The sequence below is a fragment of the Lactuca serriola genome, chromosome 1, assembly GCF_051521515.1.
Source record: "Lactuca serriola cultivar US96UC23 chromosome 1, Lser_US96UC23_V15, whole genome shotgun sequence".
Classification (NCBI taxonomy): Eukaryota; Viridiplantae; Streptophyta; class Magnoliopsida; order Asterales; family Asteraceae; genus Lactuca; species Lactuca serriola.
Window position 1 is genome coordinate 45,424,548 of NC_136408.1, and position 13,176 is coordinate 45,437,723.

A 13,176-nucleotide genomic window follows, 5' to 3' on the forward strand; every position below is an offset into this window, starting at 1 on the left:
ATCTCCACCAATCCTTCGCCCCGAGCCTCAACAGGTTCAGAGCACACCTCACCCTCTGATCAGCAGGGCATGAACACGTGAAGAAACACCCCTCCACGTCCGATAACCACCTCATAACAACAATCGGGTCCTGAACTCCCTTAAAGGTGGGAGGCTTCGTATTGTCGAAGTCCCGATACTGAAAGCCCCGACCAACTCCTCTCCCTGCCGTTGCTACAGCTGCTGTAGCCGCCGCGGCATCCGTCTCTGTGAGAGCTGCATAGCGCTCATCAAAATACTCAACCATGGCAGTCTTGATCGACCCAAACAGCTCCGGCAACTCAGCCCGGAACAACTCAGCAATCTCATCACGCGGGATCTCACGAATCCTCGCATCCAACTCACACGTGCTCATCTGACTGATAACCTCGAGCGGTACTGACCTGCCCGGAACTCCCTCTCCTGCTCCCGATCCTGCTCCGGATCCACTCTCATCATGCCTCGGAATCTCCATACTGAAAAACAGCACACAAAATCTCAGATTCTTCCCACTAACCTGGGATCCAACTCTCTCAACCCAACCCTAGAGATCATCAAAAGGTATGTAATCTCATCTAATTCTTTTATGTTTAAAAGTACCCCATGCCATGTTAGATAGGTTATGAACCTTGGAAAATTATTATTTTGCATGTATTTAGACAAACATAGATCCAAGGTTTATTAGGGTTGCATGCACACTTAGGAAGTGTTAGATTGCTCAAAACCCAACAATAACGAGTGCTGAACATCTCCCTGAATTGATCCCATGAAACCGCAGCCCTCTGCGCATCTGAATATGACCCCGTGGTCAATCTCCACCAATCCTTCGCCCCGAGCCTCAACAGGTTCAGAGCACACCTCACCCTCTGATCAGCAGGGCATGAACACGTGAAGAAAGGGAGGCTTCGTATTGTCGAAGTCCCGATACTGAAAGCCCCGACCAACTCCTCTCCCTGCCGCTGCTACAGCTGCTGTAGCCGCCGCGGCAGCCGTCTCTATGAGAGCTGCATAGCGCTCATCAAAATACTCAACCATGGCGGTCTTGATCGACCCAAACAGCTCCGGCAACTCAGCCCGGAACAACTCAACAATCTCATCACGCAGGATCTCACGAATCCTCGCATCCAACTCACACGTGCTCATCTGAATGATAACCTCGAGCGGTACTGACCTGCCCGGAACTCCCTCTCCTGCTCCCGATCCTGATCCGGATCCACTCTCATCATGCCTCAGAATCTCCATACTGAAAAACAGCACACAAAATCTCAGACTCTTCCCACTAACCTGGGATCCAACTCTCTCAACCCAACCCTAGAGATCATGGTTTCCCTGATACGCGTATGGGTCCTGTGCTTTCAGTAGTACGGGCCCATACTACCTTCCACACCTACCCATATTTGTATGAAGTACTACCACAACACCCTAGAGAAACATGCATAACAACGCTCAACCCTCACCACTAGAGGAACACTGAAAATCTCCCATAAGGAAACCCTAGGCTACAGGCATCACCAATCAGGCAACATTATCATGAAATCCTGAAGATCCCTAGCGTATCACTATCATGCTGTTCTATCAAAGCTCAAAGACAAATAACACGCATGGTATTTTGGGGTTACTTACTGGCTCCGGCTGATCGTACCTCCGCGTCCTCCTTTACTTATTTTGAAAACCATTTTAATACTCTTTTGAAAACTCTCCTCGATTTGAGACTGGAGTCACACGAGTGTTTCTCCAATTCACTCAAACCAAGGCTCTGATACCAACTTGTAACGACCGAAAAATACAACCAATTTTAAATTTTTCAAAAACAACTCGATTCCATTAAACCTTTACAAAAAGGTTTTCAATACAAAACATTTAACGTATTCCCAGAATCACATTACTACAAAATCATGAGGAGCGGTATGATCACGCCTTCGCCTTGCCACGGTCTCCTGAAGAACCCGAAAAACATAAAACCACAACTGTAAGCCCGAAATCTTAGTGAGATATCCCCAAAATACCAACCACATATACCATACACGCATAACATGCCACAACATATCTGATCACAGAACAACCATGCACTTCGGGTCTACTGTGTGACTGGTCCGCCGCACCGGCCTACAGTCCACCTGGTCCACCCTCTGATTCTAGCCATAACCCTCGAGTCTACAGTGTGATTGGTCCGCCTGCACCAGGCCTTCAATCCACCTGGTCCACTCTCCGAATCTAACCACATACATCGAGTCTGCAGTGTAATTGGTCCGCCCGCACCGGGCCTTCAATCCACCTGGTCCACTCTCTGAGTCTACAGTATGACTGGTCCGCCCACACTGGGCCTTCAGTCGGCCTGGTCCACTCTCCGAGCCTCGGCACGTCTAGTCCGCCCTCTTGGGGCCTACAGCTTATCCAGACCGCTCGCTGGGCCTTCGGAACAACCGATCCGCCCTGGGTATCTTGGCCTACAGCACAAAGCAGGACCCACCTCAACCCAACTCTAGTCCAAACAACCATGTGCACATATACATACAATCATATAGCAATTCACAGTCAACAAGCAGATTAAACAGATCACATAACATATCATCATCCTAACCAGGATACCGACCTAATAGGTCACTAGCATAGCACCACCCTATCTCTCAGGATACCGATCTCAACCAGGTCTCTAACATATACCATCCTAGCTCTCAGGATGCAAACATATCAAAGCAATAACATAACAACAAATACCCGAATCTCAATCCGATAAGGGCCGACCTTGGTGCCTTAGACCCTGTTGATATAGTGAAGATAACTCACCTCGATACTACCGACTGAATAGATAACCCAAGCTGCTCCGACCACTGATACGATCTCCACCACTGGACAACCACCAAGGCACTGAACTCAAAACAATAATCAACAATTACCAAAATGCCCCTGGAAACCACTGGTCAACCTTTGGTCAAAGACAAGGTCAAACTCAACCCCTAACTGACTTTACTCGCCGAGTCAACCCGATGACTCGCCGAGTCCCCATACTCATAACTTCCCTCAATCCGCGACCTAACTCGCCGAGTCACCCCGAGACTCGTCGAGTCCAACAACTCTGAGTCCACTCGCCCACAACTCACCGAGTCATCCCTTGACTCGCCGATTCTCGACTTAACCTGAAAATATTGGGACTCTTCGACAAGACTCGCCGAGTCCAAGAACAGACTCGCCGAGTCTAAGGCTATCTTCAACCTACTCGCCGAGTTGTTCATACAACTCGCCGAGTTCCAGGCCATCTTCATCCAACTCGCCGAGTTGTTCTTCCAACTCGTCGAGTTCCAACTCATCTTCAAGCAACTCGTCGAGTCTACCCATGTGACTCGCCGAGTACCACTGGTCTGAATCCATATAGATGCACTCCAGGCCATGCAATTGATCCAAAACATAGATCTAGCCTCCTACAACCCATCCATCACATAAAGTGGCAAACTTTACGTGAATCCAAAGAAATCTAGGCCTTATACACTTTAGGGCTAGGGTTTGGGACATGATAGCTTCACTACACACTCAAACACAGGGATTTAATGCACATTTGGACCATCACCACTCCAGATCTGAGGTAGCAACCTCAGATCTAACTTCCAAACTCTAAAGCATACCAAGATAAGCACCCCACAAACCCCAAAATGATGAATCCATAAGAGTAACAGCCCAAGGACGAGATATTACCTCAAAAGAACGCCCCAACTGCAATGGAACTCGAATCCAAGCAAAGCCCCTTTCTCCAAGCCTCCTACCCTTCAAGATTTCCTCAACAATTGCTTCTCCAAGCTCCCAAATGCAACTTGATCCACTCACATACGAAGTTTAGGGTTTCTGGACTTGAGGATGAGTAAAGAGGCTGGGGGAATGGATGTTATGTTCTTTATATAGGGCTCAACCCCGAGAATTAGGGTTTTCTCCACTCATCGCCTACTCGCCGAGTCCAACTTACTGACTCGCCGAGTCGGCTACTTAACACGCGACCAAGTCGCGACTCTACTCGCCGAGTCCACCCATGGACTCGCCGAGTCGCTCTTTCCCAATTTACTCTTTTAGACCTTCAACTCTACTCTTGATATTTCGGGATGTTACATGAAAGACCATGGATGGTACCATGGAAATGGAGTCAGGGATAGGCCCATTATGTTTCATATACATATATGGATAGGCAACGGTATGAAAGGCCATCAATGGTACCATGGAAATTGAGTGAGGGTTGGGCCCGTGTACTTCTTAGGTTGGGCATGTTAGGTATGATGTGCGTATGTGGATAAGATATTTTGATGTTCAGCGCTAGTGTTTAACACTTGTGTGGATGCATTGTATGTATGATGGAATATGTGGTATATTGTGGAAATCACTAAGCTTTATGCCTACAATTGTGGATTAAAACGTTTTACAGGTCGTTCGTAAGAAGGGCTTGGCGGGACTGTACACACACATTGAAGATATTTGTTTTTGCAGTTTTGTAAAATTAACTCTGATATTGTATGGTTTTTATCAAATGAATGACACTTAATGGTTTTTGAAACAAAGGTTTTAATTAGTTATTATATTTTAAAATTAAAAAATCTCTTTGTAATTTTTGTGAACTTACAACTTGTCAGCTAGTTGAGGATTATATTCGTAGCCAACTCCCAGGCAAATAGAAATCCTAATCGCTCCAATATGTCGATGTACAATGTACGCTAACACTTGTTCCCTCCTGCAGCTTTTCATGCATTAGTTAAAGGAACCTCGTGAAGCGCTTCATCCAAGGCATGTTTTTTTTCTTTTCGTACATCATCTAATTAAGATTGTTCGGCCAAGTCATCTTATCCCTTTAAAGGATTTGTAGCAATGAAAATTTATAGTGGACTGGTTTGTGTTTGTAGACTCATTCAGAACAAAGTTTCATTTTAGTTAGTTTGAATAATCCTTAAAAAATAATTACCCAATTCAAAATTATTTAATTAAGGCTAGGAGTGACTAAGGTTTAAATACCATTTGACGAAAAACTGATATGCCAAGGTCAAGATAGTATTTCAAAATCTATTCATAAGATTACATAGCCATGTAATGTTTTGCCTTGGCAAAATACGGTCGTGTAATGCTCAATATTACACTCTTATGCCAAATTTTCCTCTTTAAGCCTTGTACTTCGTCATCATTACTTCCATTTTTCACCAAAATTTACCATGGTGTCTTAATTACTTAAATGAATGTTACGAATATTATTGTAACTCAATTATGTCTCATTTCCTTCAAGAATTAATAATTAAGACCTTTATATGTCACGAAAGCTTTAGAAAGCTTATAGTGACATAAAAACTAGATAGACATTAAGCTCTTAATAGATTTGACTATCAACAATAAACATTTTCTAATGACTCATTGGATTCCTATTTCTTATTTAGACCATCATAGTAATCATTTGAATGATTGAATCCACAAATTCAAAGGATTGGAATTGATGATTCCAACACTAGAAATCACACCCCCAAAGCTTGATTTTTTAGTTTTGCTTAAAACCACTTTTAGATCTTTTGAAACAATTAATCATTCACATTCCAAATCCCTAATTCAAGTATCATGACTTCCATATATGGCCATATTTTACTAACTTATCTAATCATGGGAGTTTTCTTTAACACTCTCATGGATTCATTGTTACAACCCTAATTTCCCAATCTCAACACACATGGTGGATTATAATACCTAGAACTCTCCAATCTAAGTGATGGCTTCATGATGAGATTTGATTATATATTAGGTAATATCAAATACGATCATCCAAACACTTTCAAACAACGATACAAAGAGTTTTCCAACATTAATGGAGCTTGAAGCTCTCATTCTCTACCAAATCTCCATTAAAACCAATTAGAGTTTGGAACAAATGAAGAATGGGAGTTCAAAATTCAAATATCAAAGTCTTCTATGAATCAATAATATAATAACCATCATTGGATTTGGAGCCCACCACCAAATCATAGGTTCGAATTCTAGAGATAATGAGAAGATTTATACCACAATTCACTAATGGATACCCCTAATTTTGATTGATTGATCATTTTCTTTAATATGAAACCCTATATGGATCCTACACCATCTAAATCGCCATTGGTGCTCTCTCCCCCTCCCAAATCGGGAGTTTCAATCAAATAAGGGAGAGACCCATCTAACTGATGGGTTTTACTAATCCTAAAAATAGAATAAACACATGACAACGGAAGCATTTATAAATTATTCTGAAGCAAGTTAAGATCTAAACCCTACAAGGAGTACTATCTAATGATATCAACAACAACATAGACAAGAAATACCAACCTTATAAAAAAATAATTAAAATCAGCACTAAGTTAATATTTAAATTTAATTTTATTAACGACAAAGTAAAGGGTAGAAACAATTGAATAATGTGATAACAATTATATATATATATATATATATATATATATATATATATATATATATATATATATATATATATATATATTCTCCCAGCTAGTTACAGTGAACATGAGTTTTTTTATTTTATTATTTTTCTTTTTTTTTTTTTTTTTTTTTTTTTTTTTTTTTTTTTTTTTTTTTTTTTTTGGCAGAAATGATCTTTTGGTTTTGCAGCTGTTTTTCATTTTTTTAGGGGTTATTTTATGCAGTGGCCCGTTCCGCAGATCCTTCACCCACCGTCTTTCTTATTACACATCTTCCCCACCGCCTTCGTGTTCGAACAGTCCTAATTTCCCGGTGATTTTATCCCACACCAATCGACCCTTCTAGTTTCTTCCTTCCACTGATTCTTATCCAAACCTTCGGTTCTCTTTCTTCCTTCCTTCTTACACCGGTTTCATCCCCCTGATTTTGTCTCCTTCCTACTTCCGGTTGTTGATGAGGGTGATTAGGATTTCATCGACAACAATTCTAGCCTACAAAAGCCACCGACTTCCACACCCGTTTGCTACTAATGGGTTCTATCAATTTCCATAGCAATTTTTCGATTTCCCTATATGTATAGACCTAATTTTTACACGGATTTAAGCTATCAGTTGCAGGTTTGAGTTTTTATAGATGGCAATTCACATCTTCCAATCTTTATATCAGTGCTTTAATAGGGATTGGTGTTTTGATTACTGAGATTGTTTGTGTGGTTTTGTTTGTGATTTTAGGGAAAATTGGTGAAGGGTTTTCACATTAGGTTTATTCTCCAACTAAAGCAAGGTGCATTTGGAATCGCCGATGAGCAAGATGATTGGAGCTAGTGGTGTTTCGGCAGAGCATAATGCGATTCCATGGATGCAAGCTCGATTTTCTCTTCTTTTATCAAGTTACGGCTTCTTAAGTTATTTATCTTCAGTTATTTCTTATAGAAGGTAATACCCTGTAATTTCGAATCCCTATTTCTTCCATTATTTATCTCAAATATCTTACTTTATTTTTTTTTTTTGTGATGAGAAAACAACAAGCTTTGATTCCTCCTGTTGTCATTCTCAACTTTGTTGTATTCAGTATTATAGTATTATTCAGTTTAGCACAATCTTCTATTTTTAGGGTTCTTCAGTCAATTGGTTGTTAGATTTTGGAATTGTTTTTGTTTGTTTGTTATATTGGATTGCAAAAGCCTACAAATTAACTTCAAGTTTAAATTCCTTATGAAACATTCCTCATTGACTTCTTTGGAGGAAAGTTGAACAGGTTTGATTTTACCAAAAAGAAGTGAATACACAAATGGTTGCTGTACTGCACATGAGGTTCTTTAAATTTTTTTAAACTTAAATTTCTTTAATGTTCGTGGTCAATTCTGGAGCCAATGCTAATTGTGCTCAGTTCTTATCACCGTTGTCAAATCCGATTGGTTTTTATTAAGATATTATGTGAGCACACTTGAATGCTTTAGTTTTGTATATGTTTGTTCATTCACCTATTGGAATTGAAGATAAAACAACAGAAGGCTGAAGCAAGGGCAAAAAAGGTATATTTCATTTTCGTCAGATTTTACGGTTTCCATGTTCCAGGACTTGGGTAGTAACATATACAGTGGAAATCACATTGTAAGTGTGTTAAAAGATCATTTTACAAATTTTAGATTTCACACATATTTTAAAAAAGTTTCCACCATTTGTTTTATTTATCTACTATAACATGCTACTTTAATTTCTGTCTATTAAAACTTTTTTTTTCATAACTATTTTAAACCTCATATCCATGCCATATTATTCAATAGCATCCTACTTTACTATTGTAGATTAGATTGACTTTGTGGTTGACTTTTATGTACCATGATTCTAATTTGTAGCACATCTCCAACAATTCCTTTAATACGGCGCAACAAACTTCAATGGATAATGTGAGAGGTGTAGTTATTAAAGGTCGTCGAGACTTGTGTATTTATTTATTTATTTATTTATTAACAAAGACTTATTATGGACTTTTTACTGAGTTTATTTAGTTGATGTGGTTTTAGTAAAAAAATTTACAGAAAGGGGTGCTGAGATTTTCGAGTAATAATAATAGTAAAGGAATTCCATGGAAGGGTATTTTAGATTTTGGAGAGGATGTGTTCCACAAAATTCGTACTACAATCGACCTAAAAGATAAATGGAGAAACTTATGCATAGGAAGCCCTGCCAAAAAGAAGCAAAAGAAGCAAAAACTATAAAATTGTGACCATATTGCCCCTGCACTGTTTTTATATTTAAAAAATTCAATTTTTACAGTTTTAGGACGACATTTGCCCCTGAACACTGTTTTTATATTATTAAAAATGAATTTATATAGTTTTAGGACGATATTACCCCTGCACACTCTTTTATTATTAAAAAAAAAGTTTGCATTTTTAGGACCATATTGCCCCTGCACACATTTTATATTAATAAACTTAATTTTTTTCAGCTTTAGGATCGTATTGCCCCTGCACACTATTATTATATTAATAAAATTCAGTTTTTACAGTTTTAAGTTAATGTAGGTAATAGGTATTGATGTTTCAGATTTAGACCGTCTTATGTTTGAATCAAAAAATTCGAAGTTTATTATTCTATTTTTTTTCTCCTTTGTTGTAGGTTGACTTCAAGAAGATGTCATTTCAAGGTAACAGGATTTGTATGCAGTTTATACAGGTTGTTTGCTATTAATGTGGTATATAAATGTTGTTTTTCAAATATCAATTTTACTATTGTTTCTACATTTATCTTATTTGTAACTATGATGTTATATTTATGTCTTAACATAAGGTGTGATGCTACAAAGAGGTGTATGACCAAGTGTATGAGATTGAACTCACGTTTGAGTAGTAATTAATGCATCAGTTGCTATAGTACGACGGATAATTGCTTCTCGGGTACTTGCAAAACCAAAAAGTAGATTGTCGTTTCTTGCAATGTTGACATTTGATTTATCGTTACATGGTCTTCTGGAGTTATCTTTTTTTTCCTCATTGCAGGATACTCACTACTTGATAAAGCAAATCTCATTGATTTATATAAAAGAGTAAGTTTATTAATATTTTATGCCAGTCTATATTTCACCTCTAATCATGACCCTGTTTGGTTTTTCCAATTTTGCACATCATTAATTTTATGTTCTTACTGAAAGGGGTTGTCAAAAAGCAAAAATATATTATTTGTTCACTACATAGGGGATGACTTCAAGTTTAACAATAGATTTCTCAGTTATTCATTTCTTTAGTGTAAGTTTAAGTGAATTTGGTAATTTAGTAACAAGTTTGTAAGAGTGGTTTTTGTTAGGTTCATGTCGGTAGGAGGGTGGCGTATGGCATCCATAAAACATGCCCTGATGTAGCTAAGGTATGGTATGTAACACAATTACAACCCTGATCGTTTTGGTAACCGATTATGTATCATTGTGCTGATTTTTTTTATTCTTTTTACAGGTAGAATTAAAGTTTGAACATCGAAATAGTAAAGATTGTAGCTACGGCCCTCTGTATGAGTGGCAACTCTATATGTATGCATCAGACCCTGTCCGATTGGGACTTTTGGTTATATAATTTATCTATTCATGATTTAATTTTTTGACTTTTTTTTAATGCGTAAAGAACGTTGAATGGATATTACGGGATTTCATAGGTTCACTACAAGGATAGACAAGGTGACTTTTACATTCTGGAGACTTTTTTTCTGATGATTTCAGACTTCATCTCTATTGCTTCTGTTAATCATGTTTCTTTATCCATTAATTTTATCTGATAATTAATTTTTTTTTTCCAGTGGTCTAACTGATAGGTTTTAAGCATAAGAAACATTCCTATGTGCTCATGCAAACCCTAATGCTTGGATCTAGGTTTCACTATTGAACATGCTTTGATTCCAAGACTTACAAACCCTAATCTAGCATATAAACAACAAAATTAACATATAGAATCAGATCTAGATCTTTACCTCTTCAATAGTTGGCTTAGATCTTGTATATCTTCTTCTTTTGAGTCTAGAGTCACAAATGCAACTCCTCTAATGGTTCATAAACCCTACAAGCAAGAAGGCAATATGAGAGAGGGAGAAAGAGGCTAGAAATCGGCCTAGGGAACTCTTAGAATCAAGTGGTAGCCGAATTCATGCCCTAGGGGTCATATTTATACTTACAGGTTACTAGGGTTTCACTCTAAACCCTAATGGACAGCTTAGCCACCAAGCAGCCCATGGAACCTTCTGGAATAAGGCCCTTGGACGAAAATATGATGGATACCCATCATAATTTCGTTCCCCCTTAAGCCCATTAGGTTTCCTTAACCTAAAACTCAACTATCATACATTTGATAGTTTATACCCCTTTATTCAATTAATCTCTTTTGACCACCAAATTAATTCCTAATTAATTTATGACCAATACTAATTAAATAAATATGATTTCTCCTTTAATATATTATTCTTATAATATATTAATAAATCATAATACTCTCTCTTTCTCCTTAAATTACCTTGTCAAGTTGCTTTGGAGAAGGCAACCCAAAAGGACCATGCATAACCGGGTCAAGTACATACCAAATATAGTTACGGGCTTAGACACTATTCCAACACTAACTGATGAAGGTTGTGGTCTGCAACAAATCGGTTTCCATTAAATTATATATACAGAAAATCAAATTAGGGATAGGAAAATTAACTGCAAGTAACACTCCAATAGCCCCAAAAAAAAGTTTTCAACTATTTTTTTTAGGTATTTTAATTCCTCACCACATTACATACAGGCAACCATATCATTATAAAACCTAATAACACTATTGATGCTTCAATATATTGGCATTTTCATAAAATTTCAAGAAATATATTAATTTTAGGCTGCAACTTATGAAGACAAGATTGAGATTGTATGTATTTTAATATATTTTAATGACTTTAGAAATTTAACTCTTATCATTTTAAGCTAATTTTCTATCTTTTTACAGAATTAAATGTTACAATGATATAAATATCGGCTATTCTTTCTCTCTTTCTATCTCTGTATTAGGCTAGGTCTCACTTATGAAGAAGGATGTCAATTATTGCAAAATAAATGTAAAGAAGGAAAGCCAAAAGAAACCGATATGATTTTTAATGAAATTAAAGATCGTATTTGTAAAATTAATGGTGGATGCATCCATGAATTATCCTTCTTAGAAGCTTTTCAAAGCGATTTCTATCTGCCTCAATTAATTTATTAATTTATTTGATTATCAGCTTTTCATAAAATTTATTATATCATTAATCAGTTTCCTTTCATTTCAGGAGTCAAGCAATGAAAAAATTGATTCAACTTCATGCGGTTGAAAATTGATTTGAAATTGTTCCATGTTAATGAATGCTAGGTAGGTATATCACGTGTATGATTAATTAATTACTTTTATTTCGTTAGTTATTTATTATTGCAATTGTTTTTAGTGCAAATATCCGGTAATAACAATGTACTTCACCGTGATTTTCATATTTCTTATTCATAATAGTAACTTTTTGACATTGTAAGTCCTTTATCAGGATGTTGTACATGTTCACTTCACTTGGATCGTATTTATTTATCATAATATTGATAGAGGATGTTGTACATGTTCACTTCACTTGGATCGTATTTATTTATCATAATATTGATAGACTGATTTACCCTTCAGCTCATATACATATGCACAAGAGCAACAATATTTTTAGCATGACATACTTCCAAGAAATGAAGAAACCCTTTCACAGCCACCACAACTTGAATCGCGGGATTCCAGATCAGGTTCCATTTTCATTTCGTGGAAGGAATGATGCATTTAAGATAAACAAGGGACTGATTCGGAAACAACATTTAAAGCTTCTGGCCCCCGCAACCTTTCTAGTTTATTATAATAACTCTTATTTCATAGTTAACTAATGTCATTTTTAATAATATGTTTGTAATTTTTTATATATTATTTAACTTATATAACAAGTGAATATTCTTCTAGTTTTTTATATTCAAAACATGTAAAAAAGTATTGCAATGAATAATATATATTTTCGTCTAAACCCTTGTAAATACTTACCCAACTAGTCCAAATTATTCAATTCGTTAGCTAGATCAACATATTAAAATATAATATTGTGATAACAAGGAGTACTATCCAATGATATCAACAACATAGACAAGAAATATCAACCTTACAATTTATTATAAGAACTCTTATTTCATAGTTAACTAATGTCATGATCATTTTTAATAATATATTTGTAATTTTTTATATATTATTTAACTTGTATAACAAGTGAATATTCTTCTGGTTTTTTATATTCAAAACATGTAAAAAAGTATTTCAACGAATAATATGTATTCTCGTCTAAACCGTTGTAAATACTTACCCAACTAGTCCAAATTATTCAATTCGTTAGCTCGATCAATATATTAAAATATAATATTAATTGATTAATTTATTTATATTTTTTTTATTTGAAACAGCAAATTTAACATATGTTCACAACGAGACTTAAACCCTCAACCTCAAGAAGGAAGAGCAACACCAAATACCGCTGGACTAAAGGCCTTTTGGTGATTAATTTATTTACATAAGAGAAATTAAATATCCTCATACTTTTGTTCCTATAAATCCTCCTACCCAATTAAATGATGACATGTGACATATTAATGTATTAAAATATCATTCAACGAGCATTAAATGATACACATGTCCCTATTCAATTGGATAATAGGATTTGTAGAAAGAAATAG

The 13,176-nt window shown here is 36.6% G+C and overlaps 1 protein-coding gene across 25 annotated transcripts; it reads left to right on the top strand.

Annotated features, from left to right (window-relative positions):
* Positions 1 to 6,630: 6,630 nt before the first annotated feature.
* LOC145086659 (uncharacterized) lies at positions 6,631 to 12,417 on the top strand. Of its 25 annotated transcripts, none has more exons than XR_013700555.1 (11): positions 6,632 to 7,055; positions 7,170 to 8,051; positions 8,297 to 8,369; positions 9,063 to 9,119; positions 9,234 to 9,359; positions 9,443 to 9,489; positions 9,747 to 9,806; positions 9,893 to 9,966; positions 10,058 to 10,110; positions 11,724 to 11,803; positions 12,101 to 12,417. XR_013700555.1 is itself a non-coding variant. In XM_079024491.1 (11 exons), exons 2-5 carry the CDS (start codon positions 7,240 to 7,242, stop codon positions 9,298 to 9,300), a joined length of 309 nt encoding a protein of 102 aa, XP_078880617.1. In that variant the 5' UTR covers positions 6,638 to 7,055; positions 7,170 to 7,239; the 3' UTR covers positions 9,301 to 9,359; positions 9,443 to 9,489; positions 9,747 to 9,811; positions 9,893 to 9,966; positions 10,058 to 10,110; positions 11,724 to 11,803; positions 12,101 to 12,417. The 25 variants fall into 25 exon arrangements, 6 of the variants coding, with proteins under 6 accessions (XP_078880617.1, XP_078880610.1, XP_078880623.1 ...); XR_013700571.1 differs by having other exon boundaries at positions 8,297 to 8,354; XR_013700583.1 differs by having other exon boundaries at positions 8,297 to 8,347.
* Positions 12,418 to 13,176: the final 759 nt, after the last annotated feature.

What these genes read in the sequence shown, in the direction of transcription:
- LOC145086659 (XM_079024491.1), top strand. Translation starts at nt 7,240, where the DNA reads ATGAGCAAGATGATTGGAGCTAGTGGTGTTTCGGCAGAGCATAATGCG. An exon ending in TCAGTTATTTCTTATAGAAG is followed by an intron (nt 7,374 to 8,296) that starts GTAATACCCTGT and finishes TCTAATTTGTAG; the next exon opens with CACATCTCCAACAATTCCTT. An exon ending in AACAAACTTCAATGGATAAT is followed by an intron (nt 8,348 to 9,062) that starts GTGAGAGGTGTA and finishes CCTTTGTTGTAG; the next exon opens with GTTGACTTCAAGAAGATGTC.